The 19,293-nt window shown below is 59.3% G+C and overlaps 1 protein-coding gene across 1 annotated transcript in view; it reads right to left on the bottom strand.

The window, feature by feature from the left end:
• The window catches only part of CDH4 (cadherin 4), a 494,919-nt gene extending 480,052 nt beyond the window's left edge, over nucleotides 1-14,867 (bottom strand). Inside the window, exons 1-2 of the mRNA XM_021078205.1 lie at nucleotides 14,559-14,867; nucleotides 12,367-12,478 (exon numbers count right to left, since the gene is read on the bottom strand). Of these exons, the coding sequence (XP_020933864.1) occupies nucleotides 12,367-12,478; nucleotides 14,559-14,615 (169 nt within the window). The 5' untranslated portion in view covers nucleotides 14,616-14,867. The remainder of the gene's footprint in view (nucleotides 1-12,366; nucleotides 12,479-14,558) is intronic.

The raw sequence follows: 19,293 nt of genomic DNA, 5'->3' as shown, positions 1-19,293 counted from the left end.
GGTGCCGCTTTTTGTGTGAGGAGGAAGAGCCATTCACAACACAATTTAAAGTGAAAGAAGGAAGCAGCTGGTACCAGAGTGCATCCTGCCCCCAAGCCCCTTCTCTGGTCTTCCTCCCTCCCGTGTTTGAAGATGGATTTCAAACACGGATCCAGCCTGGGCACCTCAAGGGGAGACTTGCTACCCATCATTTTTTATCTTTCAGTTGGAAAGAGGCAAAACCAGGATGCTCTCGCGTTGCAACAGAATCATCTCGAAAGCGGCACCTTTTCCAGGTGCTCCAGGCTAGAAGATCAAAATCCGATTTCAGGTTCACATGGCCTCGCACACCACACGAGGACGAGGGGTGAGAACCACTGATGCTGCAGGAGGGAGACAGAGGATTGTCAGCATTTAAATGCAGACATGGGACCTTCCAGGCTGAAGGCACAGCTGAAGATGCTGCGGCCCAGGCCTGTGGCTCCGCGCCAGCCTGATGGAAATTCAGTCCTGCTCACAAAGAAATTAGAAAGGCAGCCCCCTCACCCCTGGGCCCCTCCGTTGTGCTGATTCAGTGAGGCTAGGGCTGTCTTCTGTTAACTTAGGAAGAAGCAGCACCATTGTCAGCGGGGCGCATTTAACACAGCGGAAGATGCCGGAGCCGAAGGGCACCGAGAAATTAACACACAGGGGTGACCCCTCAAGCCAGGCCTACAGGTTTCCTCTGATTGCATGGCATCTGCTCTGCGCACGCAAACTTGCATCCCAGGGATAACACACAGGACATGGGGAGAGGTGGAGAGGCTAAGACGAGAAGGTTTTTCCATTCCAACCCCCAGTCCACCCTGTGAAACTCTGTAAACTTCCAGAATCTCTGTGTGTGGAATTCCAGGCTCAAAAGTAGAGACGATGCCAGTCCAATTCTAGGACCTATCATCCTACTTAAAGCTGTTTCGAGAAGGCTGGGTTTACAGCATTTCTAGTGCAAATCCCCCAGCGTGGCCGCATCAGAGACCACAAACACACTTCAGGATTATCAAGTTCAGATTTATCTTCTGCCATAAAGGTGCATCCACAGCTTCTAGGACTAGGAATCCAGAGCATTTGTTAATTGTGCTTAAACCAAAAATACCCCAGAGAAGCACTCCCACCAGTAGAGAGAGAACTCTACCTTCTGGCAGAGGTGCCACTGCTCAGCCAGAAGGAGAGAAACTTGAAGCTCAGGCTGTACCCATCCCCTCACTCTCCACTTCCAAAGGATCCAAGGCTCAAAATGGATTTCAGAGGCCACTGCGGCCTCGGCAGCATGACAGCTCACGTCTCACGGGCTATTTTATTTGCCGGCGTGGTAGAAAGTTGACGTTTACCAACCATTAACCTTTGAAGCACGTAACTGTTTTTTCCTCACGTGGAAGTGCATCTTACACTTCTTCGCAGATAAGTCCTTTCCCTGTCCAGCTCCTTAAAAAAAAAAGTCATCCTGAAACCTCTCTGTTCTCAAGAAAACATAAGGTCTACAATTTTGTGGACTTTGGATCACAATTTTATTGCCTGCAGCCCTTTGCTGATATTCTGTTTTTATCTTCAAATAAAAGAACTAGATAAGACAAGTTGTGTAATCCCTTCTTTGAGTCCGAGAGAAGAGGGAAAGAATCAGGTGATTTGGGAGAAAAGCATGCAGCTTTCACCATTGGGAGCCTGCCGTAGGGCACGGTGACGCCCGAGGTGCCTGATGCCTGCCTTCTGCCTTCCGATGCCCTTTTCCTAACAGGTCCGTCAGCTCGTCTGGCCCCATTAAACGTGGTGGGACGTGATGCAGCCCCTCTCCGCCCTACTGATAAACAACGGCAGTGAACTGACAGTCAGGTGCTGCCTGCCTCTGCCTTGGCCTCCAGACCATCCCTTAGCTCTTCAGGTTTAAGAGCCTGCCTTTTGCCAGAAGGCCTCTGGCCTCACATAAGAGGGGCAAGGCCAGCACGGGGAAAGCTCCAAACTGAACCGTAAAACGATCAGGCCGCCGTCTCCCGCAGAGATGACTGCTTCAGAGGCCCGCTCCCCCCGCCTCGGAGAGGAGGGTCTCAGGTGTCCAGGCGCAGGCTGGCCAGGCCTGCTCTCCACGGGCCAGGCTCTGCTTCCTGCAGGTCACACGTCTGTCCCTGGACCCTGAAGCGCAGCTTGGTTGTGCAGTAGGAACAGTTATCTCCCCCTGGGGAGGCCTCGGCAGGTCACACTGTGCCGCGCAGCGACGATGGGGGCGTTCGGTCTACGCACCTGGGGAGCTGGGGCCAAGGTGGGGGACAGGGCAGGGCGAGGGCGGGCCTCCGGAGGCAGGCCGCCCACCTAAACAGGGGCCCCCGCTGCGTAAACGGGGGTTAGTAACACGCCTACCTCAGGGTGGTTGGTGGCACCGAAGGAGGGGAGGCTCAGTCCACAGAGCAGGAAACAGAACCACCGTCCTCCCAGCCCTTCCCCAGGGCCCTGCGAGTCTGCTCCTGGCAGGGGCTGCACGGCCCAGCTTCCCCACTTGCTGCCACACGCCCACGGTGCCCCCACCAGCGAGTCAGCTGAGGCAACAAATACCACGCTGAAGAAACAATGGGAGGGAAAGGGGCATCTCTGCCCGTCAGTCTTCCCTGAGTGCCACCAGCCCGGACGTGAGAACAAAGCAGTGACACAGCCTGTCCAGAACCTTCCAGCCGGAGGGCCCTCCCCCTCTGCTCCGGTGCTCATGCCAAGGGCCCAGCTGGGCCAGCGCACCGGCCCTGAGAATCCTGGTGTCCAGTGGCCATGACTGCAGCCACTCACTCTCAGTAAGACGGGAGCCCCCAGGTACCGAGGGCTCCCTGTCAACACAGGCCCGGCGGGCAGGGCGGCTTGCAGTGGTGCCAGCTATGCCTGCATCGCCGCCGCAGAGAGTGACGGCAAGGATGGGGCTTGGAAGCTGAGCTGAGCAGCTGCCTTCCTGAGCAGTCTTGCTAACCTCTGCTTTCAGGAGAGCTAAGAAGCCAGGCACCGAAAACACGGCTGCTTGAAACACCGTAACAAGATGCTGGGAGCCAGAAATAATGCCTTTTTGCATTTGCAGAGTAAAGCAGTTTGCAGAGAGAAGAGGCATGTTCTATAAATGCTTTCCTGCCGGAGAGCAGAGAGCGCACGCTCCTTCCCGCCAGCCTCTCGCTCTCAGCAGAATCCTTTCCCAAGTGCAGACCTTTGGATTCACAGAATATTTACAATGCACCTATGCGATATCATTTGAGCCATAAGCTTGTTAAGATCCCATTTGGCGGGGCAAAGATAATAGGAGGAGAACAAATGTTCTCCACACGTTTTAATTCCAGTGAAACCGTTCTCTGTCCGCTTTATATGACGAGACCCTGCATTTCTATCCTGAAATGCTCCATTTACCTTTCCAGGGAGACAGCAACGCAGCACACGGCTTCGTTCCAACCGCCCACCTGAGCAGCACCAGAAAGTGCCGATAACCTTCTCACGGACAGCACACCTGCTCAGAGGGATGCTGACCACTGGAATTTGGAAGCCAAAATCCGCCAGACCTGCCTGAAGCCCTCTGGCTTTAAGGAGCATCACCTTCCCTGGGAAGTGGGTTAAATAGGCAGAGTCCCAGGCCCCAGCCCCGGCCTTCTGATTGAGCAGGTGTATGAGTTTCCTGGGGCTGCTGTAACCAGTGACCACAAACTTGATGATGGTTTAAAATAGCAAAAAGTTGTCCTCTTGAGGTTCTGGAGGATGGACGTCTCAAGTCGGGGGTCAGCAGCACTGTGCTCCCTCCAGAGGCTCCAGGGGAGGTCCTTCCTGCCTCTTTCTGTTCCTGGTGTCCCAGGCATCCTTGGCTTGTAGTCGTATCCCTTCAGGCTCTGCCTTCTTCGTCACATGGCTTCTCCTCTTCTCTCTCCTACGAGGACACTTGTCATTGGACGTAGGGCTGCAGATAATCCAGGTAATCTCATCTCGAGATCCTTCACTCAGTTAATCCCACAAAGACCCTTCGTTTCTCCAGATATGGTCGCATACACAGGTTCTGGGGTGATGTATCTTTTGGGGCCACCATCCAAAGGAGGGGAGGGGCCCGCCGGGTCTGTGTCCTCCCGGAAGCCAGTTCCTGGACCACACCTGGACTTCCTGCCCCTTTGCAGATAGGGAGACCGAGGCCCAGGGAAGGGAGCGCCTGTTCTGCTCCTCTCCCCCAAGTGCTCCCTGCACAGCACACGTGCTCAGCACACGTGCACCCCAAGGCGTCTCTGGGCTTTGCAGGCAGATGAGCCTCGACGGTGCTCACACTCAGGTTTGGGCAGCCAAAGCCAACGCAAGACGAAAATCCGACATTTCTCCGGGTCAGACACACAAGCAGGTGCAGGTTCCTGAGCAGGATCCCTATGAGCTGGGCTCTCCATCTGGCTCAGAGACAAGGAGAGCAAGGGCCCCCTTCCGGGACAGACGGGTCCACACCCGCACCCCGGGGCTGGCCCTTGACTAAACTGCGTTCCAAATGGAAAGTGCATCAGTTCCAGGCAAGAAAGCTGCGGCTTCTCCCTGAGCAGGTGGCCCCCCTCCAGCAGGACCTTCCTCCTGCAGGCCAGGCGGGGTGCACTCCCACCTTGTGGATGTTTATCTGTCGCTGAGGGTTTACCTTAATCCTCCCTAAATCCCCATACGCTGTCAGCAAGAAAACACAGTGAAGCCAAACAAGGCCCAGTTAAAGCAGCCAGATCCGAAGCCGCTTCGGGCTTTGCAGCTGCCGTTCACCCTTCGGTCTCCAAAGTGGCCAATCCCAGTCTCAGGCCCCTGGAAGAAGCTGCCAACCGGAGTCCTAATTACAGACCCTGGATAGGTGGGAGCTCCCGGGACGAGGTGGGAGGGGGTGAGGGCCACGTGGGGGCTGCAGCCGTCGATGCAAATAGGCCTTCCCAACCCGTGACTTAGGGCGAAGGCCTGTGCCGATGTGGTCACCGTGAGGATCTGAGATGAGAGGTGACCTGGTCACCCAGGGACTCGTCACAGGGTCCTCATGAGCAGAAGGGACCGTCAGCAAAGGCGATGCGGCCGTGGAGGTGCGCCGGTCCTGGCGTGAGGAAGGGGGAAGGGGCCGTGAGCCAAGGACAGCGGTGGGGCCGAAAAGTCAGGACACGACGCTCCCCGGACCCCCCAGAAGGAACCAGCCTGCCCACCCCTGGATTTTAGCCCAGGGCACCCGTACCGGATTCTGACGTCCAGAACAGCAAACTAAGAAAGTTGCGTCTTTCAAGCGGGTGCGGTACGGTACAGTCATTTGTAGCACACTGAGAAGCAAATACGATCCACAGTGTAAGCAGATTCTTCCCTGGAGAAGGCAGTGTGGGAGGTGGACCGTCAGGGAGCATCCAGACCTCCAGCACAGCAGCCAGGTGGCCTGGGGCCTGGCCCTTTCACTGCCCTGAGCTGTGGGTGTCTTGAAGGCTTTAAATGGGAGCACACATCAGCATGTGGTAAGTCCTCCAGAAACACTGGTGTGCCCCTGCTGGAGGCTGGAGGGGAAGTGGCCTTGGGGAGCCTATGCTCCTCAAAGATAAAATTAAGTAGGTTTCCTTCTCTTGTTTTAAGAAGGGTGGGGGCGGGGGTGGGGGGAGCTGGCCGAGACAGTACCAGAGTCAACCAGGAGAGGGCAGCCTGGAGCCTGGGCAAAAAGTCATTGCCATTCTGAGCGGAAACAAAGCAGCACGATCACCAGCCCATCTTGGACCCCAGTCCCCTCTGAAGGCGGGAAGAGAAAGCAAGTGCCGGGAGGTCGTGCAAGAGCGCCCTGGGGGCAGCGGTCTCTCCCTCGACGGGAGCAACGGCACTTGGCTTCTGGTGCCTGGTACGCGGAGTTCACTTTGAGTAAAGCTGCTCTTTCAAAAAGAATAACAGGAACCTTCTTTGAAAAGGAGAGCGCTGGCTTCCTCACTCGCTCTCCGTGTGGGGTTGCTTCTGGCTTCTGCACACTCCAAAGAAGAGGGGAGCAGGGAGGGAGGGGGAGGCACTCAGAGACCTAGAATTGGAGGCCCGTGCAAGCACCCAGGACCCCAGGCCCAGGCAGAAGGACCCCCTGCAGACAGAGGGCCCTCCCTCCGCGCAGGCCCCAGCCGGGCCGGGCAGGTGGGCGGCCTCCCGCAGACCAGAGTCCTCGGCTTTTCCCGGGATCCTGATCCTGAGCCTCCTCACTGGCCCCAGGCGCCGCGCCAAAGCAGGAGCAGTTCACGAGGACAGTCCTTCCTGTGCCTCGACCAGCCCCCAGCTGATCCGTCCAGTGTCCAGGACAGCCGGCCTCCTTGTGGCTTTCTGCTGTGTCCCCTGGGCTCCGGCAGGGTCGGAAGCCCGAGGGAGGGGCCGCCCCAGGACGCCTGGAATCAAACTCCTGTTCCATCGCAGAATCCCGGCTCTTCTAACCCCAGGGCTAGTTCTGCAAACCCAGGTGTCCCCAAGTCTGCACCCACCTCAGATGGGCCTCACACGTCAGCGACTGCATCAAGCACTCCTGGCTACGCTGGGCTTGCGTGGGTCGCCGGTTCTCATTCTGAATGCCTGTAACTGCCGATTTTATGACGGGGCTCTGAACATCTGGGGTGTTCTCCTGTCTGAGTATAATGCGAGTGCTCTAGAAACCACCTCCGTGCCCGTTACAGGGGGTGCAAATGAGTTGGAGGCGTGGGTCTGGACACAGCGGGAAAACAGAGTGACATGTGTGCCTTTGGACCAGTCTCAACCTCCACAATCGCCAGTTTCTGGTCCTTTTACAATGGCAGTGATGTCACCTCCCCAGAGAGACGTTTGTGAAGGTTACGGAGATGTAGGCAGAGGCCAGCACAGCATCTTGCTGGGACTCCGCGTGACAGTGTAATTACACAGAGCCTCGTATTCCTCATCTTAAGACTGTTGGGATACATGTTTCTGAAATTCGAAACTCTCACTCTCGAAGGGGCAGCGTGGATGAGCCCGTCATCCTCGCGTCTGACGGGAGCGCGCCTTCTGCCATGAGGATTCTTCCTTGATGACGGGCGATGAGAGGGGCAGAGGTTGGAGGGTGCCAGGGGCCGCTCCTGCTCCGTCGCCTAGGGACTCAGTGTGGACTGGCTGCGGGGGGCGGCATGGCACAGGCCCATGTGGGGTCATGGTGGCCCAGTGCCGGCACTGAAGGCCTTGGCCTCTTTTTGGATTGAAACCTCAGGGCCCTCCCTCTGCGTGAGCTGTGGCCTGTGGGCAGCACACAAAGCAGGCTTTCCGTGTGTTCTCACCATGCTGGCCGTCCCTCTTACCTGACAGAAGCCACTTTCTAAGCATGTAAATTTCCCTCTCTAAACCTCTTCACTCTGCGACCAGGTAAAACGACAGCAGGGAAAGGCTGCTGAGAAACCCCAGAACACCGCTGGCCCCCGAAAAGCAGGGCCAGCCCTGAAGATAGCAGAGGGGCCCCTGGTCTCTACCACGGGCTCTGGATGCTCCTTCTCGAGGCACCCCAAGGTACCACCCACAGGAGGCAGTGGGGGGGGGTGCTTTCAGGAGCTTCCTCTGGCTTCTAGAGCAAGCAACGCCAGAGTCATCTGCCGGGGCCCGGTCCCGCCTCACCCCCACTCTCCTCCACTTCTTTGTGAGCCCAAGAGTCCCAGTGTGTAATCTGGCTTCCTGAAAAGGGGGGCTGAGAGAGCCAGGGGAGAGTCCACATTCTGTGATGGGCAGGCCAGACAGACAGCCCTGGCTTGGTGTATCTTACTGATTCCGTCATTTCCTGGCCCAGGAGAGAATCTGAAGTTATGACTATTCACTTCTTCTCTTCAACAAATGTCTACTGAGTGCGCAGACATGCTCCCTGCAGTCCAGTGTGCTGGACGTAGATACTAACTTACAAAGGACCAGAGGGCCACTAGAGCAAGGATGAGACCAAGGCCCAAGGAACAAAGGATGGGTAGAGGCTCAGGGCAGAGTGTGGGAGGACAGGCACGCACTGGCACGCACAGCTCTTGTTTCCCCCAAGTCAGGGACTGCCTTGGGCTGCGAGTCGCAAGAAACTCAGCTGCGATGTTTTACCCTTGTTTTTCTCATCTCCCAAGGGGCAGTGAGTCTAGAGGTCTGCCGTTATTCAAGGATGCCCCCTGGGATCCAGTGCTTGCGCCACCATCCTCATAGTCGCAAGATGGCTGCTCTGCCCTAGACGTCAAGCCGACATTCCAGGCAGGAGAAAGAGGGCAAAGGGCAGAAGGCAGAAGGCCTGGCCAGCAGCGCCTCTTCCTCTTCGTCCAGAAAAGAAGAAAACTCCCCTTTCCCAGATGTCTCATCTAATGGAACATCCTAGTAAGAGCCCACGGACCAGGGAAAGGGCTGCATTGCCACCTCACTCTGAGAGTCTACTAGAGGTGTGAGCGCATTAAACAGGGCTCAGTGTGAGCCAAACGGACCAGGAAGCGGTTTTGTGGGGAAGGAAGGGGGAGGGAATGGGTGTTGGACAGGCGGCTTGCCGTGTGTCTAGCGATTCTCCGCACACGAGGTTGGTTGTCCGTTTATTGGAACGTTCGCAGCAGCTCCCGCCTGCCTGTGGCTGGTGCAGGGCATGCGCAGGAGCGCCAGAGGCGGCGTTTCCCGGCTCGTTCCTGACCGCCTTTGCCAGTGCTGGTTGCACACCCTCCGCCCCACGAGGCAGGCACAACACTGGGTTGGGTGGCGTGGTCACACCTGCCTCGCTTCCGGCCCAGGCATCCAGCGATGCCTTCTGCCCTGGCAAGAGTTACCTGTCTTCACAGCGGAGGGAAAAGAGGCTGTTTTCAACACACTTGTAAAGGCAAGATGATGTGCTTCTGGCCACGCTCGTCACACAGACGCAGCTTCCAGACACCTGTGTGCATTTGGTCTCCTCCGCCGCCCCCGCCACGGTGTGCCCTGGTTCACGAATGAGTTGCTGGCTCCACAGTGCCTGGCCTGTTACTCTGCTTCAGGTGGGGCGCTGGCAGCCCGGGAACCCCTACGTGACAGAGCCCGATGCTCGCCTCCGCGCACCCGTCTCCCTTCTTCCTTCCTAAATCAGACCCCCAGCCCTGCTCCACACAGCAGTTCACGCATCTAGCCGGTGGTGGGTCGTAGCACATCTCGGTCAGACCATGCGACTCTCTGCTTGCCGGCCCCTCCCCACCTCTTTCCACCGGGAGTGGCGCGCGACCTCCTTCTCACCCACGAGAACGCCTGCAAGGGCTCTGAGGAAGCTACTGCTTTCCTGATACAGGGAAGCCTTGCACATAGTGCCACTACTCCCTCCTTTTTCTTGCTTGCTCTGAACGCAAATGCAATGCCTGGAGCCACAGCAGCCAGTGTGTAATCATGAGGCAGCAAATGATGGCTGATTAAACTACAGATGATTGAATGATACAAATAAAGATTAGGCATGACATGGTGCTGCCGACCTGCTGCTCCAGCCCTGACCACCTACCTCCCTCTTCACGGTTATGTGGCAGAAATTCACCCCATCCACTCACGAGTCTGTGAATTGTGTCTTACGCTGTTGGCCAAGAACATTCTAAATGTTAAACCAGAGAGACAGGGCTGCTGCCCTCATGAGCCTTATGGGTTCGGTGAGAGAGATGATGGACCAGATCATGTAAATTCTGCCGTGAGGAAGCCAAGTGAGTGAGGGCACAGGGTGGCCCTAAGCTCCCGGGGATCTGGGAGCCGGAAGGCTTCTCTGAGGCTCTCCTTAAACGAAGTCCTCAGAAACAAAGCTCCTCGTTCTGCATGATCTGAACTTGTGGACGGTGGGCGGAGCTCCCTCCCTCTGGCCCAGCAGACAGCCTCGCCCTCCTCCCCAGGGGTGAGAGCAGCAATGACCCCCGCCTGCCAGGTGCCCAGGAAGCCACCCCTCTCTCTCCCACGTTCCTGGGCTTTTGCTGGTTTGGGTTTGCCCAGAATTCTGCCCGGAGGAGGGAGCGATGCAGGTGAGCACATCAGCTGCAGCCTCGGGCCGGGCTGACTTAATTATTAAGAGAGCAGAGAAAGAGACACCAGCCTGGTCACCGCCCCGCGCTACACTGTGGCGGGGAGAGCACTCTGCTTTAGCCCCAGGAAAGCGGCCTCACCCTCCTGTTTTAGATGTGACCGTGCGCCAGTGGTCACAGCCATCAGTGGGCCGTGCAGGAGCACATGCCGTCACCTTTGATGCTCGCGGGAAGAGCACAGCCAGAAAACGCAGCACGGAGGGTGATGTAGGAACCGCATGTCCACTAAACAGGCCCCCACGTGCCGTAAGTAGTGGCGCCGCCACTCAAGGTTCTAGATACCACAGTGTTTTGCCACCCTATTGGCGAAAACTATTTTAGACCTAATTAGCATGAAAATTTGAGAATGCAAATGCTTTTCATTTAGACATAAAACAAAATGCCACGACACTTCTTCCATCCATTTATCATAAACACGTTAATTACTGTGTAACAAATCTCTCCTTCTGGAGTCTGGGTGTTTGGGGCTGCTGGTAAGCTGACTCAGGCAAAGAGAAGGCACCACTAAGCAGTCGTTAATGGCTCACGGCGTCGTTAGAATAAAACGGTGACTCCACTCTGTGAAGCTTCGCTCGTCCAATTAAGGTTAAGCTCCCTCCATTGGAAGAGCTCAATTATAAGGAGAAATCATCTACTTAACATGGTTCCTACCAGCACAATAGAAATATCGCGCCACTTGTTTATTTTCGACACGCACACGTCTTCACCGTGGTCTGTGGTTTGCCAGGTTTTCCCCGGAGAGAGATTTTTATCTGCCCTGGTGGAGGGTGTGCAGTGTTAGCTTTTGCCTCCATGTGTGTACAGTTATTTCTAAGCCATAAACCTCCTCTGTCCCTGAGAACAGATTTCCCCTTCCACCCAGTGGGCTGGGCCACACAGTCCACCCGGGGAGAGAGGAGAGGTTGGACATCGCACACCTCCTTGTGAACAGTCTGAGAATCTACCATTCTCTTCCATAGTAGGTAGCACCTGCCATCGCAAAAATAGAGGTTCTTTTTCTCACGTTCCTGAGTAACACTGATACCTTAAGATCTTAGCAAGCTCAGCTCCATACCAGGGAGGGGGCGAGGACGCCTCGGGACATGCAAACAGCAGGACCTCCACGAGCTGCTCCTGTTTTGCCTGCCGTACGATGCACTGAGTTTGACAGCCTCCTCCGGGCCTTCTCTGTGGGCACGCAGTGATGCTCATACACCCAGCTCCTCAAAGACCGTCTACCCCTTCCAGCTCTAAGATGGCATGCACCATGCAGTTAACAGAACATGGCTGGAGAACTCTCACCCATACACCCTCTCGTCCCACACACCCTCATTCTAGGCCAACTGCCAAGAGGTTGCTTTGTTTGGGGCAGGGGGGTTGATCATCAGGGAAACAGTCAATAGTATCATATCCCTATTTTGACAGTAAACTCAGACGACAGCAAATACATAAGAAAAGTTGCATTCAGTTCTAAATAAGATCATGATTCATAGATCCAGGCACACACAGTGTACCAACAAGCTGTCTCTATGGAGAGGGTCTGACACCACCCCGCCTCCCCGCCACCCGAAGGATCGGCCGTCGGTGCTTCAGGGAAAACTGGGAAGAAAGACCACAGGCTGAGCATGGTCCTGTTGTGACTGTGGAAACTTAGCTTTGATGCTTTCACTGAAGTTTGTTCCCTCCAAACCCAGCTGCTGCTGAGAAACTGATGCGGGGGTGGGGGGGGGGAGGCGAGGTGTGCGCGGGGCCGCTTGGGAATCTCAAGAACCAAAGAGCTGATGTATCCCCCCTCCCGTGCAAATAAAAGGTTGAATTAGTTTGTCTTGAGAGGGATGCAGAATGAGCTCTTGTTGTCATTTGAGTGTCGAAGCCACCCCTGGCTGCCCATCACAGATGTGGGTATCGGCCTGCAGTTAGGATAAAGCTCAGGATCGGGTCCCTCCTGCCGCGGTGTCTCCTTGTTGTCAGTGGGCCCGTCATGGGAACGAGTGCCACACGTGTGAACAGAAGGTCTGCGGGCTCATTCACTGCGCCCTCACAGCATCGTCTGCTCTCCCAGGCCCTTCGAAGCCGGGATCACTTAAGAAGCCAGAATTTCATACACAAAAACCCTTGGTAACAAAGTCTCCCTGCACATATCGGGGTGACGTTACACCCGAATAACAGTTTGTTGCCCAGGAAATGATTCACCTCACTCAGAAGTGACAGGGACGCTAAATCATTCACCTGTGATGCGAAAGGCCACTGAGGTCGACCGAGCTGCGCCTCCACCCACCTCTCCCGGGTCGCTTTGCACAGAGCCTGGCCCACAGCCAGCCCGGCCCGGCCCCCATGGGCGACACAGTTTCCCTGGTCCAGAGCACGGGCTGCCATTTCATGTCCACGTCTGCCTTACCTTTGAGGACCTTCTCTCCTTCCAGAATGTTTTGGGAGATTAATGCTGTGTAGTCGTCTTCAGAGAATCCAGCCTTGCAGGTCTCCCTGGCAGTGAGACCCCCATTGTGGGCCTGAGAAGGGAAACCAAATTGGTTAGCATACACCCAAGTCCACAGAAATCCCACCCCCAGAGTGCAGTAGGGCCTGCTGAGTGCAGGGGCTCCGGCTGCCTCCACCCAGGCGGGCTCGGCTGCTGTGCTCTCCCTGTTAGGGACCGGGGCCGCTGCAGGGAGGGAAGGCCGGCTGATGGCAAGGCCGAGGGCCTGTCCCCGCCTCCCTGGCAAGTGGCAGAGGGAAGGTCTGAGGACCGTCCCTTAGGAGGAGCCAGGAGAGCCAGGGGTTGGCCACGGAGGGCCCAGAGGAGGAGGCCAGCCGGGCGCCGGTCTCACCCCTCCCGCCCCCAGGCTCAGGCTTCTAGGGGCGGACCAGCAGGCTGTGGTGGGGAGGAAGGAGGGGAGCAGAGCGCGAAAGGAGATCCTCCCAGACTCTGCTCCCGAGGAGGCTGCTGGGAGGCGGGCGCGTTCCATCCTCGGTCCTCTCCTCCAGTTCCAGGAGCTTGTCCGCGCTTACCCAAGCCAGGGAGCACCCTTGCCTGACGGGAAAGGGGGGAATCCCGCTTATCCTGCCCTCCGGAGCACCCCGGGCTTTGGCCCAGTGGGAGGTCTAGACCCTGGGCACCCAGAGGGCAGGCAAGAGTGGGGGTGGGCAGAGGGCCCCTCCCAGGCTGCAGGGAGTGGCAGCTACAGGTCAGCCGAGTGGGGATGGAAAAAGGAAGGAGAGACAGCCTGTGCCAAGGGGGAGCCCGCCCTGCCACAGGAGAAGGAGCGCCGCGGCGCTGGCTCCCGGCGAGGCAGGCAGCAGGGGCGCAGCCCGCACCCCGCGGTCGCGCCTTCTCAGGGCTGCCGAGCGGAACGCGCCGCCGCGCCGCCGCCTGCCCGCCCTCGCCCCGAGGCTGCCCAGCCCAGAGCTCCCGGGACCCCGACGCCCCGACCAAAAGCACCAAGCGGGGGGAGAGCAGGGCGCGGGGGTCGGTCCTCGGATAAAGCTCCAGCCGCGGCTGTTGCCTCAGGAGAGAAGCTCCAAACAGGACCGAAGCCGCGGGGGCGGGGGGCGGGGGGCGCTAAGTCGCCCAGGAAAGTTTCCACCCGCCCGGGCGTGGGCCGAGCGCACCCGAGCGCCCGGCAGCCTCAGACCCGGCCTCGGGCCGCCGCACTTGTTTATTTCCGAGGTTACAAGAGCTCAGCCCGGGAGGAGCAGCGAGGCCGATCGGCCACGAGAGGGGGTTCCTGCGACTCTCGCGGCCCCTCTGCTTTCCCCCACGGCGCCCCCCGGCGCAGCCCGCTCGCAGCCCCAGGGCCCTGCACCCAGCAGGCGCTGAGCAGGGCTGGGGCAGAGCTCGCGGGGCTCCGCAGAAAGAAGGCGGGCGCCTAGACCGCGCTCCCGGCTGCATCTCACCCAGCTCTTGCCTGGCGCTCCGAGCAGCTGCGGCCCCGCCGGACACTGGCTGCAGCCGGCGCCGCGGGGAGTCGGCAGCGAGGGTGCCCGGCGGTCCACCTCCACTGCCCATCCGCATCTGCGGTCCCCGCCAGCACTCAGAAGACCAGGTCCGAGGCGGCGCCGCGCCGCGAGTACCCAGCCCCCAGCACGGGCGGCCAGACTGGCAGTCCCCAGCACCCTGATGTCCGGCCCACTGCTGCCAGCTCCCCTCTTCCGCAGCCCCGGCCCGGGCTGGGCTTACCAACTCCGAGGAGCGCGGCCAGCGGACGATGGAGGGCGCGCCGGCTCCGCCAGCGGGCAGGCTGCCCCAGCGCGGGCGAGCCGAGCTCCAGGCTGTGGCCAGGGACCTGGGGCGGCTGAGGGATGCTTCGCAGGTCCCTCCTGGGGCAGAGCTCCCGCGTCCCCCACACACCCACACCCACACCCACACCCCGCTCCACACCGCCGCTCCCTGCTGCTCCAGCGGCTCCGCGCTCCTGCCCATCGCAGGCGGCTTCGTGGAGCGCGGGAGCCGGCTGCATGCGGCGGGGGCGCCCGGCGCGGGCCGGGGAAGCCCGGGAGAGCCCCGCTGGGCGAGTGCGCGCCCCGCCGGCTCCGGGGGCGGCCCCGCGCTGCTTGGGCTTCCGAGCTGCCGGGACGGAGATGGCAACTTACCCGGAGCGCGCCGGAGAGCGAGAGCAGCACTAGAAACACGCCGGAGCCCGCGGTCATCTTCCCCGCCGCGCCGCGCCCTGGCGCCCGCCCGATGCCCGGGGTCCGGAGCCCGCTCCCTGCCGCCGCCCCTATCGCGCCGCTCCGATCGCCGCCGCCGCCGCTCGAGCGGGCCCCGCGCCTCCAGCCAGGCTGCGCCGCTGCGACCGCCGCCCGGCTCCGGGAGCGAGGCCAAGTCGGGCCGGCGGCGCGCTCCCTCGGGCCGGTGCGTCCGCCGGCCTCGCAGCCGCCCGCGCCTCTGTTCCGCGCGCTCGGAACTGCAGGTGAAGCCGCGCGGCGGCCCCGCCGAGGCCCCGCCCCGCCGCCCGGCCCCTGCGTTCGCTCGGCCTGACGCGGGCCTTAAAGGCGCCGCGCCCCCTGAGCAGCACCCAGCCCCCGCGCCCCTCAAGTGCCCACCCGGCCGCCCAGCTCCACCATACCACTTATACTGGACAGGACCCATGTCTGAAACCCATGTCAGCCGAAGCGGGGAGAAGGGTGGCGCGTGTGGACTGAACTAGGCAGGAGGATCGTAGCTCCCAAATCCTGGGTACTTCTTCTGGATGGGGAGCCCCTGCTGCCTGGACCCACGGAGGGGGTGGGCACCACCGTCTATCCTGTACGTTTCGGGTGTCTCCCCACTAACTCTCCTGACGCAGGCCCAGCTTCTTGTCCTCGGTCTCAGAAGTCAGCCTGAAGAGTTAGCCCATTAGGAGAGGGCAGAGGAGAGGGCCAGAGCTGTATTTCAGCCTGCAGCCTGCATAGACCCCCTGCCCCCAGGGTGTGGGCAAGCTCCAAGTCTGGGCCCTGGTCCTTAGGCTGTGTTGCACCCTAGGACCAAGGAAGCAGTTGGTCCTGTTCGTGCATCAAAATACATTAGGCCTGAGAAGTCAAGAAAGAAGTTAAAGGCTCCAGGAAGGGAAAGCCAGAAATCCACCCCCCACCCTGCCAAAGAGCCGTCAGGAATGTCCCTTTGCCCTGCTCCTCCTCGGAAGATTTCTGCACTGAGGGGACACTTCTTTAAGGGATCGTCAAATGAAAAATAGTGCTGCTTGGGTAACGAGTGAATGTTTCTGCACGTTCCCTTTTGGTTTGGAGATTTAAAGAAGAGTAGTTTTGTTTTGCTCAGATATTTCAAATGTTCTTTGTCTTGGTTTGGAAAGCTCTGTGTCCAGAATACATTAGTTCTGGTTTAAGAAATACGCTGCAAAAGAGGGGGAAGGAGATTGAGTGTGCTGTTCAGCTCCAAGGTCAGAGCCAGCTTGGGCAGGGGAGCAGGAAAGCTGTGGCACGGGCTTCCCCTGCCCCAGAACCCTTGCGCCTGGGCCGGGTGGCCTGCTGTGTTAGCCTTGGACTAAAGGAAGCCAGGCTTTAGAGAACTCAAGAGGAGCAGGGTAAGCTCTGTGAGAACGGAGAGCCACCTGCGGTTTCTCACCCTCTAACTGCAACAGTGAAAAGGGACACAGCATCAGCGTGGCCTGCCACACCTGGCCTGTACCTCGGGGGTCCCCAGCCTGGTGGGTAGGACCAGGGAGCCCTGTATACACAGGACTGGATGTGCCAACTCATATTTATGCTCAAGCACAGATCCATTGTCCCGGGGAGGGTGTCCAGACAGATCCTCCCAAAGGCATGCTGGGAGACGTTCCAGCCCTGTGTTCACACCTCCCAAAGACCCTCGCGTCCCCCCTTTCTCTGGGCACTTCCTCGCTGTGGAGGGATCTCACAGAGAGTGGCCAGGGACCTGCCTTTGTCTTCCTAAGTCCTGAGCATGACGTAGGCCTTTCTCAGCAGAGGCGTCCCAGAACCCAGCATTCGCTCTCCTGTGCTCCCCAAAACTGCTCAGTGCAAACACTGCTGCCCCTTTAATAAAAAAAGAAGTGGTGTGGGCGGGGGTCCTGAGGCCCAAACACAGGAAACACATCTCCCCATTTCCTACCTCCGAGTGTCTCAGAGTCTGGAGTCCGCTCAAGTGCGCGGTGACTCGCACACCAGGTCCGTACCTCCTGACTCGAACCAGCCTTGCGGGGCTTTGTGTGAATTAACTCACAGAGCCATCGGGACTCCAGAGTGGGCTCCGTGTCTTTCCCACATCCCCCACCCGTCAGGGGGAGGTGGCAGAGGCTGGGGGACCCTTCGGGACCAGTGTCCTCCCCGAGCCCTACACCCCTGGCCTGGGAGCGCTTTTCCCCAGACTCATCTGCGGAGGAGCCCCGCGCACAGTGTGGGCCGTCTTATGGGGCTGGCGTGTTGAGGAATGCGATTTCAGAAACCCTGCAGTAGCTGATGCAAGTCCAGTAGAGAGCATTGGTCTATCAGACTTGCTGCGAAGCAAGCAGGGAGCAGTCACCGAGCAGGAGGAAGAGACGGTCTGAAATCCGGGCCTGCGGATCCCAGAGGACGGGCTCCGACCAGCAGCGCCGACGCCCACGGGGGGGCCCTCAGGCCACAGCCCAGACCGTCGGAGTGGGAGTCTGCCTGTGAACCCCCACCCCACCCCACCTTCAGAGCATCTGCTTCTGCATCCTAGCGAGGCTTGTGAAAAATGCAGATTCCTGGGCGCCACCCAAGGCCTGCTGATGCGGAGCTTTGGGGAATGGGGCCTGGGACCTCCTCTTAACAGCCTCTTGGGTTGACATTCATGCACACGAAGGGTTAGAACCACCAGCCTGTCCCACAGGTCAAGAGCCACTCCTGGGAGCATCGTATAAATGCTGGTTCCTGGGCCCCACCCAGATCTCCTGAACCTGGGTGTCGGGGCAGAGTGGGAGACACAGCGGGCCCCGCTCGGCCCAGGCAGGGGCTGAGCCCACCTGGAGGGGGAGCCATCCTCTCAGACTGCTGGGCACAGAGCCCTGGAGAAGGGCGAGCTTTTGTTTCTAAGAGGGATTCAGAACGTTCGGTTGGGCAGGTGGTGTGTTAGCCACGGTCCCCTGCCTGTGGCAGGCGGGACTCAGACTCCTCTCCCACCTGACGGGGAGGCGCCTGTGGGAAGGGGTCACCTTTGGAGGCGAACCCACGCATGTCTGCATCAGGGTGCGTTTCCCTGCCTTGTCATCTGATGCTAATTTGTTTTTTCTCCATCTATCATGTTTTTAGACACATCAGTGTTAGACAAAAAGCTGTTTTGTAAAGAGAGCAGGGAGAAGTTAGCAGAAGGTATGTCTCTAATATAAAATGGACTCTTTGTGGGGAATTGAAGCTGTCCTGGCACCAGAGAAAAGCGCGCCGTCCGCTCGCCACCCACTTGGGGACCCCCCCCTCCCCATGGAACCCAGAAGAACAGTCTTAAAGGAAAAAGCCGGAGAGAGGCAGCCCAGCACAGGTCGCTCTCTGCCCTCATTCCTCGGGCCTCACCCAGGAGCAAGTTGACCCTGGCGGGGAGGAGAACGGCCGCTACTGTCACTGTGCTCCTTGTCACCGACAGGAGCCGGCAGCTTTCTCTCCGAACATTAGGGGATGTTTGGGGCGTGCCGTTTCGAACCGTTGCGTAATGTTCCCCTCACACACAGAGGAGGCGGTCTCTGCCCCGCTCCCCAGACAGCACCAGGCCCGGCCACGCGGAGGCCTGGCCAGGGTCACGGCTGGCGGGCGGCCAGGCTGCGGTTCTGTGCTAGGCAGCGTGACAGAACCCAGGGAGGGGGTGACCTTGTGGCTCCAGGGCAGAAGGCCCCCGAGGGAAGGTGCAGACACCCAATGTCTCCTCACCTCCCTTTGCCAGCCCTGCGCTCAGTCGCCCCAACCCCCCCGCCCCGCCCCTGCCCCCAGGAACTTGACCTCCGGCCCAGCAGGAGCTCCCTTGCCTGTGCCCTTGCTGTGCCCTCTGTCCCGACCCCATCAGCCTTCCCGTGGGAGGTGACCTCTCTCTAGTCTCAGGAACAGGGGCTGGCCTTGGCCTTGGCTGCCCTTCAGCTTCACACCTGACTCCCTCCGTCACTGCGTCCCAGCAGTCCTGGGGCTGCTTTTCCAAATGCCTCCCCATTGGGCCGTCCAAGAGCCTGAAGGCAGGGGACCTGGTGTAGTCACCCCTCCCCATGTCACCCAGGGTCCAGTTTCCAGAATAAAGCAGCGATGACCGTTCTGCCTTGCATCCGCAGCGCCCCTGAGCGTCTGGGCGCCTTCCTGGAGCAGACGGAGGGGCAGGCAGCGGGCTGGAACTTAACCCCGGGTGGCCCGAGTCCAGACCCAGAGCCTGAGCCTGCCCTGGAGAAACTGGTCGCTGGGCCAGTTTGAGGATGAGCTGGGCTCTGCTGGATCTGGTTCTCCGGGGCCGCGGCTTCCTCGGGGGCTGCAGGCTGGGGGCAGGGACTCTGGGTCTTGGGGATCCGCTGTAGAGCAGGGGATGCAGCTCAGAAGGGGAAGGATCAGAACCACACAGCTGAGCCACAACCAAGCGAGGGCCGCAGGCCTGGGATCCATCTCAGGATTCTGGTTTCTGGGTCTCTGCTGGCCTGTTGCTATTTGTTTCCTGTCTGCTGTTAAGAAGGGGGGACTCCCGGGTGGGGGGGCAAGGAGCGCGTGTCATGGGACGCCAGTGACAGCACTGACTCGTGACCTGCACGGTGTCTGGTTTGCCCTGGGCTGGTTCTCCACAGAAGAAGAGGAGGTCCTGGCGGCCTCGGCTGATGCAGGTGGGCGAGTAAACAGCAGTGGAGAGCTGCCCCTCGGTCACACCCTGCGTGCCCCCAGGATGGGCAGG

Source organism: Sus scrofa, chromosome 17 (assembly GCF_000003025.6).
Source record: "Sus scrofa isolate TJ Tabasco breed Duroc chromosome 17, Sscrofa11.1, whole genome shotgun sequence".
Classification (NCBI taxonomy): domain Eukaryota; kingdom Metazoa; phylum Chordata; class Mammalia; order Artiodactyla; family Suidae; genus Sus; species Sus scrofa.
Note: the sequence above shows the minus strand (reverse complement) of the source record. Positions and strands in the feature narration are given on the sequence as shown.